Source organism: Lissotriton helveticus, chromosome 5_1 (assembly GCF_964261635.1).
Source record: "Lissotriton helveticus chromosome 5_1, aLisHel1.1, whole genome shotgun sequence".
In the NCBI taxonomy this organism is placed as follows: Eukaryota; Metazoa; Chordata; class Amphibia; order Caudata; family Salamandridae; genus Lissotriton; species Lissotriton helveticus.
The window spans coordinates 849,476,149-849,497,058 of record NC_136065.1 but is presented as its reverse complement, the minus strand read 5'-3'; the positions used below and the strand labels follow the sequence as shown (position 1 = coordinate 849,497,058).

General features: G+C 44.8%; 1 protein-coding gene across 1 annotated transcript in view; it reads left to right on the top strand.

Annotated features, from left to right (window-relative positions):
• LOC144753418 (rap1 GTPase-GDP dissociation stimulator 1-like) overlaps positions 1–20,910 on the top strand; it is a 591,335-nt gene that overhangs the window by 553,660 nt on the left and 16,765 nt on the right. Inside the window, exon 12 of the mRNA XM_078641113.1 lies at positions 7,707–7,833. Coding sequence (XP_078497239.1) covers positions 7,707–7,833 — 127 coding nt within the window. The remainder of the gene's footprint in view (positions 1–7,706; positions 7,834–20,910) is intronic.

Genomic DNA, 20,910 nt, shown 5'->3' with positions numbered 1-20,910 from the left:
TACTCCTTCATTTAAAAGCTTGAGCAGATGAAAAACAACTAATAGCACGGATTCAGACAGGATTTAAAGCAGGCATGGGGACACTAACAAATTTAACAGCATTAACTCTCTTAGTAGAGAAGGCCAAATATACAAAATCGCGGTTATTAGTGTGTTTTATGGACCTCAGGTCTGCTTTTGATTAAGTTCCCCAAGGATGATTATTGACAAAACGGGAAGAATAGGGCCTTCCAAGAGGCCTATTGATGACAATCATTGAATTACATGCAGAGACCTGGGCGGAAGTCAAAATTTGAGAGAGCGGCCAAGTCACATACAAAATTTCCACAAAGAATATCCGGTCTCCCACTGGATAAGTGCCACCCACCTACTCTGGCTTCAGAATTATTAGGCTGCCTAAAATACCCGGATGACATTGTCCTATTGAGTCAAACTCCAGTAGGTCTGCAACGCATCAAAAATCTATGTGGATAACCAAGGGCTAGAGTTAAACCTGAACAAAACTGAAGTGGTTGGGCTGGACGACTTCAAATTTAAGTCATACTCCTAGTTTTTAGAAGGAAAATAGGTGGTGGTAACACCCACATAAAAATATCTGGGATTTAACGTGGGTCATCAAATGACGTTTAAATACCTTTTTTTGTGTCAAATCTATTTTATTATCATTTTATAGTATTCAAAAAGGCAGTGCAATATTCAGACATTATAACAGGACAATCTAGGCGCACCAGTGCATTGTTAACATTTCACAGAGCGGCTGGTTGTACAGTCCTGTGGCCATGTTTACACTAACACATTCGGGCAGTATGTGTGCTGTGGCACGGTACATACACTCAGGGTTGTGCTCCGGAGTCCTCAGGAGTGTTACACGGCTTCCTGCCAGTCCAATCGTGCACGATAACATAATCACATAATCATGAGGTGAATTCCACTTCTGTATACTTTCACATAGAGATGACGGTAATCTAACCGTTAATGCAAACATTCAAACTTGCAAACTATTGCGGCAGACGTTTAAATACCATTTAGTCGCTATTCAGGCAAAAGCACAGCCGCCAACCTACGGGTTCAAACTACTAAAGCAATCAATCAATCAATCAAGCAAATTTGTAAAGCGCGCTACTCACCCGCTAGGGTCTCAAGGCGCAGAAACTGAGTTGTCCATCGTTTAGCCATCTGCTCTCCGTAATGTCAGCTCGGTTGATGCCAGCGTTGTCCTACTGTGCAGAAATTATATGAAGATCCAAAACTGTTACTCTTAATAAAATACAAACGAAAGTTTATAAATCCTGTGTTTCACATTCCAAATTCAGCCTCACCAGCCCAAGTACGCCTAGAGTTTGGTTTGAAAAATCAAGTATTTCAATACAAAAGCGCTTACGTCAAACTGTGCTGGAGATTGCGTGCTTCTGAAAGGGGCTCTATTAACAACTTATGTGGGCAGGAAATTGAGGAGCAACAATTCAGCAACCTAAAAGGCTCCTGGGGCAACCATCTAAACCAGGTCATTAAGGATCTAGGCATGCAGGCAGCCTGGGCTGCGAACATGGGAAAATCTGCATTCAAATGTACAATCAACACTTCAACTCTGTATTTGTCAGCTCACTTTTCTTATGTTCTCAAGCACCAGTTTATGCTATTTCGTTCTGGTACCATTGAGACTAAAGACCTTATTCCAGCCTGGAAATATCAGTCGTAAAATCGAGCTTGTCAACTTTGTGGGTACAAGGCAGAATTACTAGCACGTTTTCTGTGTATGCCCTTGGAACAAAGAAAAAAAAACAGCTGAAAATTCGCTCTTGCAGACAAGCGGAAATTACTTGGTTAAGTGGCACTTCGATTCCCCTAACTTGCAAGGAGTAAAGTTCTTACATCCGCTTTTTAAAGAATTGTCTAAAAATAACGAGCAGTGTTTGGTGTAAGACAGGAGTACTCTCCAACTACAACATTTTACAGCCAGCCATCATCAAGCACCCTGAAAACTGACAAGTTGGGGACCCTTAAGATCATGGTTCACACAAAAAACAAAAACTGTTTGTCTGTACGAGCAGACCATAGATTTGTCAGGCCAGTACACCGCTTAGACACCCATCTATTTTGTATTTGTATTTTAAATTTAATTCATATATATATATATATATATTTTTATTTTTTTATTTTATTTTTTTGCTGCTATGGGGCAATCGAAGCAATAAGGATGGCTACATCTAAAACTATTGAACTGTACAAGGTAATCGTACTTCAGTCACCTACTATGCCAGAACTTGCGAATTGACTAAGGACCTGTATTATTGTTCCGTTGTCAGGGTGAATTGAATCAATAAGGTCCGACAATGGTTAGCCCATACATCCAAGCAAGGCACTTTTAAATAGAGTAAGCATAGGTGTCACATAGGTTTTAACAAACGATTTGCACACTTGCTTACCCATGTAATAGCTTTTTATTCATAATAGTATTTTAATTTCGGGATATTTTGCACAATTTTGGAACACACTTTCTAATGTCAACATTTTTAAAGGTTCTGAATGTATTTGTAATGTTTGTATTGGTATGCAATGTTTTCAATTAACTATGCAAATAAAATAAACTTGAACCACTCACCAGGATCCCTGTTGAGCCTTGCTCCTTCCAGGCTCTTTCCTCCCCCTCACACGGCACACTGGACTTGGCAGGCAGGCAGAAGGCTCATGTTCCAGTCACAGAGGAAGTGTTCCTGGCTTTCCGGGTGATAGCCTCTATACTCGATGGAAGACTAGCAGACCAAGGTCCCTAGTCCTGGTTTTAGCAGTTAGAAGCTGTGTGGGCTTCTCTTCATGCCAAGGCACAGCACAGTTGATCCCTGCTGTAGAACAGTGCCGTTGAACAACTTGTGGGACTAAAGCTCCCATCTTTATTGTCAGAATCCAAACTTAGATGTGATTTAGCATCTAGTCCTTTGGGATGTATGACGTTTCAACGCATGCTTTTACAACGCATGCCATTACGACGCAGGTTTTACAACGCAAGTCGTTACAACGACTTGCGTTGGGGGGGCGCTGGATAGTGAATAGTTTAATTTACTATTCCAACTCCAGTCCCCGTGGATAGTAGGGAAGGTGTTGGATAGTCCCTATCCTAGAGCGCACCCCAGCGCAATGCGTTGTAATAACTTGCGTTGTAAAAGTTGCGTCGTAATGGTAGTGCGTTGTAAACGTTGCGTTGTAAAGGATGTTCCCCAGTCCTTTGAAATGTGGGTTGTGAGTGGCAGATCCTTTGAAGTGCTCTCTCCTCTGCACTGCCCTTTGTCAAAGGGACAGTTTGCCTCAACTGCAGTGGCTCAAATTCTCAAAACAGGCCAAGGGAGTAACCAGGGGTCACACTTGGCTGTCAGCCGCCACTGAAATATGCCTCACAAAGGTTCAAAGTACTAGGTCTTCCCCTCTATCAAGATTCCCTGGTCTTACAGTGCCAGCCTTATCAGACCCTCCATCCCCAGGCAATGAGCTCAGGCCCAGTGATAAAAAACTCTTCCTGGTATCAAAGACACATTTGATGTGCACAAAGGATACCCTAGTCCACCCCTCCTGTGTGTGTTCCCTCAGGAATGTCAGCAATCCACATCTGTCTAGGGATTGCAGTCCTCACTTCCACTAACCTTTCCAGGCCTTGGGTTTTCGAAATGGAATCCACAGGCCTCCATTATATGTATTAGGCACACATTCATCCCATCACATACACACAAGTGTCACACATCCCCAGGAGGGATATTGCCACCTATACTTGGGAGGACCTGTTAGAGCTGAGGTCCTCTGTAAGTGGGTGTAAGCAGGTCTGTGGGCTCACTGTTGAGGGCCCTTTCTGTTGTTTAATATGTGGCTTTCAAGCCTCTCCCCTTGTGTCACCGCCCGTCTAAGCCTAGGATGCATGCGAGCATCTTTAGCCTTAACTTCCGCTCATTAGTCAAACATCATGGCGACATTCTTGACTTGTTGGAGGAGGTTTCCCTGGATGCTCTCTTTCTCACGGAGACATGGCTCTCAGATGCCACGAAAGCTGAACCAGGCCTGTCTCTCGCTGAGGGCTACAGTATTCTTTCATTGAATAGAGCATCTGGGGGGGGGCATAGCGATCATTTTTAAATCCTGCTATCCTTGCCCCTTCATTAAACAGTTGGTTATCGGCTGTGAGAGTGCCCATTTTAAGGTTACCTTGAGCCCAAACTATACTATGTCTGGGCTCCTTGTGTACCGACCTCCGGGACCTTCCCCAGATTTTAGAGAGGCCCTTGTAGATACGGTTAACACATTGGCAGTTAATACCGCCAACTTCACGGTGTTGGGGGACTTGAATCTCCATCTGGACAACACCGAGGACACTGATATAGCGAGTTTCGTAGCTGACCTTTCAGCGTGTCAACTGCTGCAGTTGGTCGTAGGTTCTACGCATAGTGCGGGTCACCTATTAGATCCTATCTTTACTAATATACCCCATATCACAATGTGTGCACCTGTCAAGATGGGTTGGACAGACAATTTTTTGGTCTCTATGTTCCTTCACGGAGTCATTCGCACCCAGTCCAAGGGTCGGTTGACCTCGCTGAAATGACCCTGGCACAAACTGGATTGGGATCAATATGAGGCTGGTCTCCTGGCCGCCCGGCCTGATTTGCCAGAGGACATCAATGAGGTACATAGGCTATTCTCAGAATGGATTAGGCACCCACTAGACAGCTTAATCCCCATGAAAGGGTCAGGTAGTCGTGAAACCAAAACAAGGCCCTGGTATAAGACTGAACTCGCTGACATGCGTAAGGGTTGCAAGAAACTGGAGCGGATATGGAGAAGGGATTTCTGCACGGTAGCCAAGTACACCTATAGGGCAGCAATTAAAAAATACCATAAAGCCATTTACCAGGCTCAAGCAGCTTTTTTCCTCTATTCAAATCCGCAAAAGTGCCAATCCTCCTAAGAGCATGTTTTCTATACTTGCCAGTTTTCAATCCCAGCAAAATGGCGCCGGGTCTACCATCAAGTCCAATAAGCAGTGTGAGGAGCTGGCCACCTTTTTTTGTTAAAAAGGTGGACGACATCTATAGCTCCTTCCTGACCATACACAGCAATCTGCCGGCGGCCAAATACCGTTCATTCTTTTCCCCCCGATTTCGGCAGATCAGCTACGAGTACTGTGTAGTAGGATCAAGTCGGGTTCTCCTGCCGACTCTCTAAAACCTGACCAATTTAAGAGGGTATTGCCGACCATCTTACCCTCTCTGATGCAGGTGATCAATAAATCTCTCAGTACTGCTACGGTGCCTAGGGCCTGGAAACAGGCTAAAGTATTTCCGCTGCTTAAAAAGCCTGCTCTTGATCCAATGAAAGCAGAAAGTTATCGCCCTATTTCTTCGCTTCCTTGGGCAGCTAAGATTACAGAGGCATATGTGGAGGAGTGTGGCTCAATGGTTAGAGCGGCAGACCCTGATGCAGAGTTCTGGCCAGGGACCAGGGTTCGATTCCCGCCTCGGCGGGGTCTCGGGCTCAATTTCCTCGGACCTGTTAATTCTCGCCTCGGTGCCTATTCTAATCACGGGCCCCACGCTGCAACTCTGGGCAATAGCTTGCTTAGCCTCCACACCGGCCCCAACAGCGCTAAGGATGCCTAGCTTCACCCTGGGTGTGCCCAGGAGTGGACACTTCACAGGGAAAGCCAGGAGGGGTTCCACAGCGGTATGAGTATCAGCGCCAGGAAGCCGCAAAGGCGACACCGCAAGGTGACCGTCTGGTGACAGTGCGCTCTATAAGTACCATGACATTTACATATGTGAACTCTCTCCTGTCAGATTTTCTTACTCTTAATAACATACTGGATCCCTCCCAAAATGGATTTAGGCCAGGTCACAGCATGGAGTCAGCCCTCCTGGCTGTGACAGAACATCCCTGGTCAGCCATGGATAAGGGGCAATAATCGGCGCTGATCCCGTTGGATTTAAGCGCCATGTTTGATACGGTGTCGCATGATATTCTGTTGAGACGCCTGGTGGAGGTAGGAATCAAGGGCCTGGCATTAGAGTGACTTGCCTCATTTGTGCACGAGAGGTCATTCTCAGTATCTGACCCTCCGTTTGTGTCTAGTAAATACTGTATCAAACAAGGGGTTCCACAGGGCTCCTCCCTTAGTCCCCTACTTTTCAACATCTATGTTCAACCTTTGGCTGCTTTAGCCTTGAGTAGGAGCCTGACCATGGTCTCATATGCTGACGACACTCAGTTAGTGGTGGCACTCTCGAATAACACCGATCAAGACGCCCTCAAGTTTCAGGGAGACCTTGCGGCAGTGGCAGAGTGGATGACTGCTAACTGCCTCCAACTGAATTCCAACAAGTCAGAGGTACTGTTGGTTGGCAGAGACCATGGTCTGTGGAGTGATCTCTGGTGGCCAGCTAGTCCGGGCATGCCTCCTTCCCCCAAACAAGCGGTAAAGAACTTAAGGGTTTGGTTGGACTCATCTTTAAACTATCGAGTCCAAACCAAACAAACAGCAGGGATCTGCTTTGGACTTTTACGGGGGCTCAGGCCACTGATGGGCTTCTTTGATGCCGCTACACGTTAGGTCATCATCCAAGCGATGGTTTTGTCCAGACTTGACCATACCTGTTCCCTCTACTTAGAGTCTAATAAAGCAGAGGTCCAGAGGCTCCAAAGGACACAAAATGCAGCAGTCAGAACACTCCTAGGCCTGCGGATGTCTTGCTCTGTGTCCAGTGCCATCCGTCGCCTCCATTGGCTACTGGTGGCCAGGCACATTGAATTTAAGGCCTTATGAACCTCTTTTAAGGTTTTGAAATCTGCCACCCCGCCTATTCTGACCAATCTTCTTTCACCGTATGTCCCATCATGTCCCCTTCGGTCGGAGGGTCAGCATTTGGTAGTGGTCCCTCGGATGCGTAGAGTTCAGGCTGGAGGCCGCTCTTTTCGCTATAGAGCTGCCACTTTATGGAATACACGTCCTGTGCAGATTCAGGGTCTTAATAACTACTTGGAATTTAGGAAGGCCATCAAGACTCTTCTTTTCCCCATTAACTAGCTGGTGTTACTCTGCTATCTCTCAGTTTTCCTTCTAGCGCCGGGACGCCCCTTCGCTGGGGCAGCTGTCGCGCTCTATAAGACACCTTAACATAACATAACATTCACTATTCACTATGTAGGCCAAGGGTGAGTTAAGTACACAGCCGTGAAACTTTACAGAAGTCGTCCGATAAACACCAATCCTGTTACACAGGTAAAAGGCCTATTCACACCACTGATTACTACTAAACACAAACGAGTTTATGCTGAATTTAATTTATGGTATATTCTTTGTTCCAATAATTGGCTACATTTCGTGTCTTTGGTATGTTTGGTCGCTTGTCTCTTGTAATATTGCCTAAGCATCTGCCTGGTCTTATGATTTGCTGTTTTTTATCTCCTTTGAAACCTTGCATTTCTGTTGTCCTGTTTATGTTGGTAATTTACTGTGCTGAAAGAGCTTGATAACAAGTACAGAACTGGGAAGGGGAGCTGCTGGTCACAAATGTTACTCATTATTATAACTATTATTCTAAATGCATTGGATCTAACCTTAGGAAGTTATTTCAGCAGATGTATATTTTTGTAAACACCACAGGCATCTCTTCGAAGCATTCTTTCAGCTCTCTTTTCATGTATGTGACGTTGTGTTTTGGTTTCCACAGGAAGTGGTGAAGGCTGTTCAGGAAGCGCATGGAGTCAAACATCTGGTCTCCATGACAACAAGCGCACACGTCATTATGCAGAACGAAGCCCTCATAGCTCTGGCCATTGCATCAGCCATCAGTCTAGGTAAAACGTGGCTACCTTGATAATTGGCTACTTTGTGTTGAGATGTTTCTAATTTCCAATCTGTTTCTGGTGCCTGATCTTTCTTATGCATGGAAGAGCCAAAGTAATCCACGCTTTTATCTGGCATATGCCTCTTGCAGTTTATTAATTAATGCTAATAAATGTGTTGCGAACTCACATTTTGACAAAAATACAAGACAACTCCAGGTGGATGGAGGCCGTGACATAAAGAGTCATCCGGTAATGTAACAGGCTGTCCCATGAGCACATATCTCTAAGCTGTAGACACCAGCACCCAGGGGAACATTTTCTGGGATAGATATAAATTAATACTGGAAGTCAGAAATCAAACACACCTTAGATATTTATAAAAATATTCATATTTATTTACAAAATCCAAAATAATTCTAGGTCTACAAAATACACAATTAATTTCAAATATAGTTCGATATTCTTAGCAGATGAGTTATATAGTTTCATTGTCTCAGATTGTTCACATTGTCCAAGAGAAAACATCTAGTGCAGGGGTTAAAAGCAGGGCACAATCAAAACCTGCAGTATTTTTTGCCTGTAGAGTGGGAATACGCGAGAGGTTATTGGTTCATCCTTCCGCCAGTGTATATCTCCTTCTCAAGTGATCTCTCCAATAGGTCAATGGTGCTAACGCGGGATTACTGGTTACTAGTTACTTTACCAAATCCCAAACTACGTCGACTGGATCGTTGGTACCTGTCATTGAGTAAAAGGTAATCTTACAATAAGTCAATCAATTTAAGAACTTACACCACTCTAAAGGACCACTGACCAAATTTTTAAGTTTCAAAGATTTAATATAAAGTCAAAGATAACTGAAGATACAAACTTCTCAAAATGAGATTCAACAGATAAATTGGTATCACTATGAACATGAACTTTTTGAATAATCTAAGTCTGAAAAACAAAATAATAAGTACAAGCTCAAAAACCATAAGGGTTGTCAAAATGGATATAAGTTGCAATCTCAAAGTCATTACAGAAAAGAAAATTAAGGTTAGTCTGTCCCTACACTATGCTAAATGACATCCCTACTTAACAAGATCTTTACCCCTCTAGGTGTCAGCCGTGGTGACTTCCTAAGAAGATCACGCACTTCTCTTTGTCTCTTCTCTGATAAAGGGTCTCTCCTGATCAGCCTATCTGCCTACCCATCCGCTTCCTTAGGCTCCCAAAATCATCTGCTCTGCTCTCCTCCCGGGTCTCTTTCCCTAATACCAAATCACATTTCCAACAGAAACGCCCCTTGGGACGCCCCTCACGTGGTATCTTTGTGCGCGGCAAACTCCATGATGGTACTCTTGAAGACCCTCGTTAAAGTTGACCTTGGTTCCCAGGCTTCTTCTCCAATGCGCCGATACCCCCTAAATTCCTGGAAACTCCTACAGGCCTGCGCAAGGCGCCACTGAACAAAGTCCCTTTCATTCGAGCTGATTAGGACCCTCGCACCTGCATACAGCTCGTCCTGCAGTGGGCCTCAAATTCCAGACTCCACCATATCTTTAGGTCGTAAAACACACTCCAAAGCTCTGTACTGGACACCTCTCGACTTCTTCCTTAACGAGCACATGGCGGTTCAAACGACATGACATTATCTTTTCAGGCCTACTTGATTTACATCAAGCAGGTCCCTGCACTCTTAAAACATTAACTTGATTTAAACAGCAAACATTCTTAACTAGCATACGTTTCTAAAATAACACATCTATAAAGCATATACTTTTAACCCTAAGTTCAATATTACATTTGGAAGAACCACGTCAACCTTATCTCACATTATTTTAGCAGCACGTTTAGGTTGGCTGTGAATTGCCCTAAGGCCTACACATTATACTGGATTTCAAAGTTACATTTAATTCGGACATGATTCTTTTAACATGAGAACATGAGGTTTCCACATTTATTCCAACATTTCTACATAAATCTCACACCTGTTATAATTATAGTTACTCTACTTAACATTCTATACATTTCGCTACTGAATATAAAACACTCTGTATATTTCACTCCTGGATATAAAACACTCGTGTGCAAAACATGTTTAAACTAACTACGTGCTTGTAAATATGGTACACTTATACATTTTTTTTTCCAAACTTGTGCTCTCTCAGTCCCCCCTTTGATGACCTTCAGGGGTCATTATCACCAAGACACTAAAAATGTAGAACCCTTCAAAGTGAAGTCATGGTTGTGCCACCTCTTTTCATACTCTCCAATGCTTTCAGACTCTTGTATTGAGTGTCCTGCATCGCTGTCAACTCTTCTTCCTGTTTCCTCATAGTTCTCTGCAACCTATTTGCTCTATAACATTGATACAAACGCACCAATCCCCACAAAGTGATTACGCAAATCACAATTATGATGATGGGTTTCAGTATGTACCAAACGATACCCTTTCCTAAGTTGGCAAACCAACTTCCAACTTTACCCATTCCATGACCCACTTTTTCCCACACATTTACCTTTGCCAGGTCCTCAATTTCGTAGTGTATGGCAGTGATGTTTTGTATATACTTCTCTAGAGGTTTTGAATTGTCTGGAATGTAAGTGCAGCATTCCTGGACCTTCAAAGCCTTACAGACTCCTCCCTCTTTTGCTAACAGAACGTCTAAAGCAAGTCGGTTCTGAAGAACCATTGCCCTAATCGATTGCATCTCCCCTTCTATCAGCATCAAGGATCTTGCAGTGCTGGCAGATAGCCTATCCACGACTGTAGCTAACCTCCTGATCTTAATGTCAGTCAATATCAGCCCTAAGATAGGGAATGCAGCGCCTAGTACATCTCCAACTACTTCTGCTGCACCCAGCCCTCGCTTCCATCTAGTTGGTATCTCTTTCTTTGGCGTGTCTAAATTCTCAACATGATATATTTTAGGGAAGACAACAGCCAGATAGCATGATCCGTACCAATTATCTGGTAACTTCACCTAGGCATTTCTTCCACATACAAAATATACATTTGGTATTGCTTGCATCCCTTTCAAAAAGTCCTTAGAGTAATACTCCAGTTGAAAGGCATGTTCACAATTGACTTGACCTACATAAAAGTTTTCATAATAAGAGTGACTCCTGTGAATGCACAGTTTCCCCCGTTTCTCCTTATCCAAAGCAATTGGACCAATACTACCTTTTCTTTGATGTGCCCTTTCCTCTTTGGTCCAATCTGTTTCCCATTGTCCTGATGCCTTCAAAATCTTCTGCCTCCTGTATCTAGTATCTACCTGTCCTATAAACTTTTTCTCAACTTCTGATATTTGACAAGTCATATTGTTTCTTCGAGCATGTGAAGTATCTAACGTTCTCCATGGAATAAACCATTTGTGTAATCTGTCTTCGCTTTTGTAATAGTCCCATTTGTTCAAATGCTTGAAATTCGGGACCTCTGGCAATGTCGAGTCGAAATTCGAGAAATAATACTCAAATCCTTCTCGTCCATAAAATATGCTCAACAACAAACTGCATGTGATTCCATATGTCAACGGAAGATGATGGTATCTGATACCCTCCTCTACCGAAGCTGGTAATTGCATACAAACGTAACAATCCTTCACTTCCATGGCATCAACATATTCATAAAGCAATTTAGCATAAGCATTTGACTTGTAATTTCCCTGTGACTCATCTGTATGTAGCCTTTTTATTTCTGCATCTAACAACGCCTTGTCTTTATCATTGATGTTTCCCTTTTCCTTAATAATGGTAGTTTTCGGTGTTGACACTCCCTTGACCTCCTTGACTGCAGTTTCCTCCCTCTCGTGTCCCACTAGGAATGAAACAGTTACCACTAAAATTATAAGAGAAACCACTACTCCTAAAAGTGTAACAACTATACATTTTGCCCTGCGGTTCGGGTTGCCAGCCTCCATGTTCTCAAACAGTGTCGCTTTGGACGTTCTTCCCGCATCAACTTCTTCCTCGTTTTCAAACAAAGTCTTTCTCTCTTGCAATGTCTCTCTTTTGAACACTTGGAAGCTTGACAATTTGTTTCCGCAAAACAGTTCAAAATCCAGTAGAAATTAGACAACCCTAGCCCTTCTCCATCCGCTAAAAGGAAACCCCTACCATTTTTTCTTCTTCCACTCGGCGCTAGGTTATCTTGCAACAATTTTACAATTTCTTTTCAAAAGTCTTATTTTCGTCTGAAGTTATGTATGACTCAAGGAGGGACACTACGTCTTCATAAATGTCCATCCGAAGTAACATTCCCTCAGGTTCTGGGCAGTTCGTACCACAACATGGAAAGTCAACTTTTTCTAGGATTATTCTCCTTATTTCGCTCAGGACAAGTGGACGGACGAAATTGAGAGTTAGCGTTTTTTCAATTTCTACTCCTGGTACTATCAGTTCTACATCCACAATTACGAAGGGGTCCGTTCTAATCAAGATCACTTTCTTCACCTTTCCAGTTCTGCGCCCCTTTGAAGACATTCGTAATATGGTATTAATCCACAACAATAAGCGCTCCTAGCATTTCTACTACTCGCTCAAGCATTTCCAAACGAAGAAGAGTTCCCTCCAATATTGGATATCGTGAACAGCAAACTGGAAACTCAACTGTCTCTAAAATCAATTTTCTTATTCCGCTCAGGAGAGCAGGATGAACGATGTTGAGTGTCAGCAACCTTTCGGTCTCCGCTCCTGGCAGTAGAAACCTTATTTGCACTGTGATGATCGGGTCAGTTCTGACCAGTTCCACTTCCCTGATCCTCCCTGTTCTGTGTCTCCCAGACATCTGCAACGAGGTAGGTCCAGTCGGGAGTAGAGTATCTTCTGCTAGGCACTCGCACCCTTCTTGATCTTCTAAGACCCTCCTCGGCTTGATCCTGGATATCTTCTTCTGGATCTGAGTCTTCGGATATAGGAGCAAGCGTTTCTTCCTGGGCCGACCTCAAACTTAGCCTTCTTCTCCTTGCTGGCCAAGTGGCAGCTCCAAGCCTTATTCTCCTATTCCTTGTCCTCTCACTTGGTTCTTGGTCGCTCTGATACGGATCTGAGTCTGAGTCGTATTCACTTCTGCTCTCTCCTTCAGTTGCGTCTTCCGTCTCACTGCCGTCCTGCCTTCGCTCTTCTTCTGAATCTGTTGCGTTCCCAACTTCTTCCGACACCCCCTCAGCTACCTCAATCCCTTCTTGCGACTCTTCTTCCACTTCCGGGCTTTCGTCTGGGATAGGAGCTGTTCCTTCTAGAGGTGTTGGAACTCTTCGAGTATGGGATGCATGGATCCAGTTTGGCACCCCCCGCACTTCACCGCGGTGTTCGTTATCAGGATTACCTGAAAGGGCCCACGCCAGCGAACATCTAGGCAGTTCTTCCGGACGTGTTTTTTAACCAAGACCCAGTCCCCTGGGTTCAGGTCATGACACAGGTTCCTCGATGCTGGAACTTCAACCGCATGCACCTGAAGGGACACAGAATGGATGGCGTCAGACAGTCCTTTACAATAATCCAAGATCAGATCATCTGTAATATTCAATAGGGCAGTAGTTGGAACTGTAGGAAGTCTCATGGCCCTCCCCATCAGGATCTCGTGGGGAGAAAGACCTGTCCTCCTGTCAGGGGTGCTGCGCATGCTCATGAGCACTAGAGGAAGTGCATCTGGCCAACTCAAAGATGTGGATGCCACTACTTTAGCCAATCTATTCTTCAAAGTGCCATTCACTTGTTCCACAATTCCTGAAGCTTCTGGTCGATAACTACAATGCAGCTTTTGATCGATATTCAGTGTGGAGCACAACATCTTCACTATTTCGCTATTAAAATGTTTTCCTCTGTCAGATTCCAAAGAGGCAGGCACCCCGAAGCGCGGTATCAACTCCCTGAGCAACAATTTAGCCACTGTGAGTGTATCGCACCTACGTGTAGGGTACGCTTCAACCCATCTGGAAAATACACATACAATCACCAACACATACCTAAGGCGATTGACCCTTGGCATTTCGATGAAATCTAATTGCATTCTATTGAAAGGCCCCCCCGACCTCCCAATGTGACTCAGTGTGACTGGTGTACGTTTGCCTAAGTTCAGCTGTTGGCAAGTAACACATCGCTTACATACTGATTCTGCTGCTATTCTAAATTTAGGGCAATACCAAGTCTGCCTAACCACTCTCATCATAGCATCCCTTCCTAGATGTACTGGACCATGTATTTCTCTTGCCATGGGATTTGCTAATTCTTCAGGTAACACAGCTCTCCCATCTGCTGAAACCCAAAAATCCATTTCACTTCGCACACAACCTGCTGTTTCCCATGCCCTTTTCTCAGTTTCTGGTGCATTCTCCTGCATTACCCTCAAATCTTCCCAGGAATCCACGGTCTCTAACATCATGCTTAATTCTGTTCTTTCTTCAACCCCCTCAATTTCCACTTTTGAGAAAGAATAGTTTTGTTCTGCACAATAGCGTGCGACTTCATCAGCGTATCTATTGCCTTGTGACACAAAATCTGTATTCTTAGTATGAGCTACACATTTTACTATTGCGATGTCAACTGGACCTTGCAATGCTTCTAACAACAGCCGCACAAATTCTCCATTTCGAATGGGCGAACCAGAGGAGGTCATGTAACCCCTCTGAGACCACAACTGCCCGAAATCATGAACCACACCGAAACCATATTGGCTGTCCGTGTAGATGGTGACTCTCTTTCCGTTTCCTGCTATGCAGGCACGAGTTAACAAACAACTAGGAGGTTTTTAAGAGTGTTCCAGAATTACAAGGCGCACAGCCAGAGTATCCGTAAAGTTTAAAGGTTGAAATGAAGGTTATTCAATGGTTAGTACAGGCAATAGGGCGAACGGTAGAACCTCACAACCGCTCAAAGATGGACCAAGCTTGGTACATACAAGAACAAAAGAAAACCACAATGCCCCTGCACTTGTACAGAATATTATTGAGGTGTCTGGTAACTACAATGTCACTTTGCTCAGTTTGAGGAACAGATAGAACAACATCCAATTCATACAAATCGCTCAATAGTGGGTGACCATCGTGAGACACAATAGAGAAAGAGGTTTAGAATGTAGTCCGTTGCTGGTATGAAAAAAGTTCCGTTTATTGTTCCTTTAGGTAGGCCAACACGTGTTTCATCGCAGGGAAACAGACTGCGAATCTTCAGGGCCTATTTATTGAGGTGTGGAGGCCACCTCGGCTAGATTAGTTCAAAGGGATCTTGTAAGGCGGAGTTTCACTGTGTGTGTGAACACACTCCGTAAGACCTGATGAGTCTCATTAGTATAGCACCCAAATTTAAACCGGGAGGAGAGGATTAACAGGTTACTCCCATCGTGTGACGATGTCCATAAACAAAGAAAGGGCGGGTACACCTTTTCCCAGTAGTTCTCCCTCTTGAGTTTCCCGGCGCCGTTTTCCGAGGACGGTCCAAACACGAGTTAAGGCAATAATTTCTGCTACCTGTGCGGAATGTACTCCTTCCAGGCAAGCGGCTTCCACAACTCCAGTAATAGTACAAACAGCATAAGCTGCTCTCAACCGACCAGTATCGTCTCTTAAACATGAGCCATCAACAAAATAAATGTCATCGGGGTCAGACAATGGCTCATCCACAATATCTGGTCTGGGTTTCGTGCATAGTTCAGTCACATCAAGGCAATCGTGGTCTTCACATCCTTCGCCTTCTATCACAGTGGGTAATGGCATCAAAGTAGCAGGATTCAAAACAGAGCATCTCCTGAGGGTCACGTTCTCTGCGGCAAGAATAACTTGCTCGTAGCGCGTGAGCCTACTGTTGGTCAGATGCTGCGTCTTCGTCCTGGTCATTAACAATTCAACTGAATGCGGTACATACACCACTACTGGATGTCCCATCACAATACTCTCGCTCCTTTCAATGCTGACACCCGTTGCAGCAACGGATTTGAGACATCCGGGCAACGCTGCGGCTACTGGATCTAATGTAGCCGAAAAATATGCAACTGGTCTACGGGCATTTCCGTGGGTCTGTGCCAAGACTGACAAAGCACATCCCTCTCTCTCACAGCAATAGAGTGAAAATGATTTCTCGTAATCGGGCATCCCCAAAGCTGGAGCACGACACAAATCGTCTCTCAACTGTAAAAACGCCACCAGACATTCTTCATCCCATGGTACCGGATCGCTCACCTCCTTGTGCGTCAGTTTCTGTAAGGGCTTTGCTTTCAGTGAAAAGTTAACTATCCACTGTCGGCAGTAACCCACCATTCCTAGGAACATTCTAACTTCTCTCTGTGTTGTAGGCGCATTCATTTTCATTATCGCCTCAATCCTTTCTGGAGACACTTTGCGTTTTCCCTTTTCTAACCTGTGCCCTAAATACTGTACTTCTGTCAAACAATACTGCAACTTGCTCGGAGATACCTTATGTCCATTTTCAACTAAATGGTTCAGTAAGGCAATTGAGTCTACTTTACAGGCTTCCTCTGTCTCTGACGCAACAAGTAGGTCATCTATGTACTGTACCAGAACCGAGTTCTGTGGCAGTACTAGATTCTCAAGATTCTTCTTCAACAACTGATTAAAGATGGATGGGCTGTCTGTGAATCCTTGTGGGATTCGACACCATGTTAAAACGCGATCTTCCATTTTAAAAGCAAAAAGATACCTGCTCTCTTCATCCAATGGGATAGAAAAGAAAGCCTGGCAAAGATCTATCACTGTGAACCATTCTGCTTGACATGGTATTTGAAACAGTATCACTGAAGGATTCGGTACCACGGGACAACATGAAACAACTATGTTGTTAATCTTTCGCAAATCCTGTACCATCCTGAATTTCCCACTAGGTTTCTGTAAACCCATAATCGGGGAGTTACAAGGACTACCCACGATTTCTTTCAGTATTCCCTGTTGTATCATTGACTCGATCACAGGCTTTATTCCTGCAATCGTTTCCTGTGACAATTTGTATTGAGGCGTTCTTGGAAACTCAACATTTGGTTTTACCAATATTTTTACCGGCTCTACCCCCTTAATCAATCCTATTTCTTCTCCTGTGAAATCCCATACCTCTGACGCCACTGCATCTCGTAAGTCTTGGGGAAGATCTTCTATTGTCAGAGTAGGATATAGTTCTACACAAGATTTTGAATTGGCCACCTTAAAAGTAGCATCTTCGTCGGTAGTCTGTACCTCCACTCCTTGCGGGGTGCAGTATATGGTGCAGTTCAATTTGCACAACAAATCCCTTCCTAACAGACATACCGGACTCGAGTCACAAACCACAAACTGATGTTCGTTCATGTGGTTTCCAATTTTCACAGACACTGGTTCTGTCAAAGGACTAGTCATTCTTTTATTTGCGACTCCTACCACCTGAATTGTTTCCCCTGACATTGGCAAGTCTGGAACCACCGCTGATCTCAGAGTCGAACGAGTAGCCCCCGTGTCCACTAAGAACGTAGTGGGACACCCTGCCACTTCTGCCTCAACAAATGGCCCTCTCTGATCCACTTCTAGGACTGCCCCGAGGGTACAGTCCTCTTCACTGCTCACCCGTTGTCCTGTCAATGGATCAATGTAATAACACTTTTCTTCCTCGATAAACAGAGGCATTTGTTTAAAGACCTTTCCCCCAGCTGCTATCTTCGGTGGCTGTGGGAATTGGGCCCGTGGAGCCGAAGTCCCCCCTTTGGCCACCTTACTGCTTGGAACTGTCACCTTTTGCGTTGGGGCTTCTTGGACCTGCTCTTCTACTTCTAGCTCTCCATTTTCAGGGTTAAAGGGACACTCGCGTCGCCAATGCCCCACCTGGTGACACTGATGACACTTTGTCGTTTTCTTTAAAGTGGCAAAGTCTATCCTAGGTCTCTGCCCTTCCTCATTGTCCTTATTCTGACCGTTTGGCTTTCGTCCCATCCCCTGTTTCTGCTGGCCACCCTTCCCGGCGGACTGCATTTGTACCACCATCAATTTCTCCTTTAGATTCTTGGCTTTAGAGTCTATTTCATCACTACAGTATCTGGCATAACGTAAAATCTCATCTAGTGGTTTGTTTTGCCAACAGATTAAATGTTGTTGAATCATCAAGCAAATGTCAGGTCTCAACCCCAAGACAAATTTTGACACAAATTGTCCTATATCTTTGGGATCCATTACATCAAGTCCACTGTATTGCTTGAATGTTTTCAACAACCTCTCATAAAACTCATGCACGGTCTCCTTCGGTTCTTGCCTTGTTCGATCTATCTTTACCCAATCTATATCCTGAGGTGGTACCTTATCTTTCAACCAAGCTATTACCCTTTCATACTTTCGCATGACAATCTCAGATGGTCCATTTGTTCGAGCATCCCTCAATGGTTCAGCATTTGGCCATTCGACACTAGTCTTACAAGGGGTCCACAGATCAGATGGGACCACGATGTCAAACAACGTGTTCAAATCAATCCACAATACCTTCGAAATTTTAACAAACCTCTCTACCTGCTTATACCACTCTACTGGATTGTCCCGCAACTTCGGAAATGAGTTGGTAAATGCAGCTAAGTCTCCTCTACTCCAGGGCACATGTACATAATTTCCATTCGATATTTCTCGCAAAGGAAATGCCTCCATCTGCATTACCCTTCCCTCAGGGGTCATCACATTTGTACTTCGCCTAACCGTGCCCTTTTTCGACCACTTTTCTTCCCATTTATCTAGTTCTCTCCACACTCTTATTCCAGATATCAGCTCCCTTATGTGAGTTTTCAATCCAGTAGTCCTTTTCTCATCTAGATCTTGGTCTGAGTATTGTAACCTATGGTTACTCTGTAGTGCCCTTGTCCTAGATAAATCTACAGCATACCTGTCGGCCAAATTAGACAGTTTCTCGTGGAATGCTCTAGCTCTCCTAGTAGTATCCTTCGCTATGAACAGCAACTCATCTTGTTCGTACAAGTCGATCCTTTCTAAAGGCACCGTTCCTTCTATAATTTCGTCTAAATCGGATTTCAGACTGGAGACATCAAGCCTTTTAACCTTTATCGCAGCTTTCAGCACCTCTGGTCCAGATGTACCTTCTGCCTCCCTCCCGTCCCAGCTCCTAGCCCTGCGTCTAGGCACTGGTGAGTTAAAGGGAGTCCTCCCCTCTTCCCATCTCTCTAGGTCCCATGCCTTTCCATCCTCTCGGGGTGGATGATGAAATACTTCCCTGTTTCTCATTTTTCCGCCTTCCCCGTTCTGCCTGTTTTCTCTGGGTGCATAGTAAGGCATCCCATTGCTCCCCCTTTCCTCACTATTTCCCCGTGATTCTTGATTACTCGAAGCATGGCGGGACCTGTCACTGTTCTCTCTTTGCCAGTGCTGTATATTCTCCCCAGGTGCGTGTGTATGATGGGTGCACCTAAACCTATCTCTGTACTCTTGCGTTCTTTGGTCTCCCTCTGATTGCGTGAGGCGAGACACCTCCTCACACTCCATACTCCTGGTATTTTGTTCCTGCTGTTCTCTCTGATTTGTAGGACATGTATCCCCTCTATTCTCTTGACTTTGGCCTTCCCGGCCCTGACTGCTTTCGCTGGCCCCACAATGAGACACAGTCCCGTTACCCCTGCTTTCCCACTCTGGTTCCGTTCTTGTCCTGTTACTCGGAGATACTATGGACCCGTCCCATTCCCTCAAATCAGCTCTTAATTCTGAGTAGGGTCTTGGCCGCGGTCCCCTTAGATCCATTGGTCCTCTCGGACCTCCCTGTTCTGAATTGGGACCGACAGTTGTGTCTAATGGGGTATTCCATGTTACCGATCCTGGCAATTGTTTCCATGCATTTGTCACATTATTCCTCCTTTCCATCTCAATCCTTTCCCTATCCAATTGCCTTTGTTGTTCCTCTCTATCTCTCTCAGGGTTATAGATCGAAACTATGGGTCCTATGGTAACAGGCACCTGAAGAGCGTCTGGCAATCCCATAGACTCAGCCCTTTCGGTGGTTGGCGTTTTCTGCACCACAAACCTTCCCACTACACTCTGTACAGTGTTGTTTTGAGGTGTTTCTCCGCCTTTGATAGGTGTCCATTCCGATATAGGGAGTGGTGTATATCCCTCTATGTCATTCCCATCTTCCCTTGCGAGCCCTCTATCTTCTATCAACCCCACTCTCGGAGGTGGTCTATCCATTAACAATCTGTTTATCAGATTGTCCTCCGACTCGCTTTCCTCGTCTTCTTCCATGAGGTTTCCTCCTCCTCCTGCCACCTCCCTCATCGGATACATTTTTTCCACCTCAATAGCCTGTACCCTCCATCGCTTTGCTTCCTCATCCCATTTGGAATCTCGTACTGCTCTTACCGATCGCGTCAGCCTTTGTTGACGCCTGTTCAAATTTCGGTCATGTGCAGCCTTAATCCATGCATTAAGGGCCTCAAACTGTGTTGGTCTAGGTGAGGGTTTCAATGAGGACATGGTTGCTTTTAGCCGATGTAACACCTCTAACTTAAACGTCCCGTACTTCGGGAACTGCATTTCCTCATTCCCTTCCGTAAGCTTATTCCAAGCCCCAATCCATAATATGGTATGCAGCCCAACATTCGTTGCCATATAATGAGCTGGCGTACCCTCCGGCGGAGCCTCCTCCCCGTAATAATGTTCACTTCGTTTACGTTTAAAAATCCCTTTCAAACACTTAAAACACTTCATGATTTCTCTTTTCTCCGCGTTTGTTTACTTCCTGATGACACTCCACCAATCTCAGTGCCGTTCTCACTAACTGGCCTATCCGTACGCGACTTTCCTCCGACGTCACTCCAGCCGCCCAACCAGAGCGCGGCTCTAGCTAACGTCACACCAACCGCTCAATCACAGCGCGGCTCTAGCCGACGTCACCCGTCCCCCTTCGCAGCAGTTCCCCTCCTTTCTCAGCTCGTCTCCTCGGTCATGCACGCGTCCCATTCATACTCTGAAAAAATGATTACTTCCGTCCAAGCGATCACCTTTCTTGACTGTACGCCCACAGTCTTTCTGTAGTTGTCACCTTAACTTGGCGAAATATCTTTCCGTTTACTTCCAGACAATCGCCTTCTCCGATAGGTTACTCACACACAGTAACTTTCGACCAGCGTCCGTTACTCAT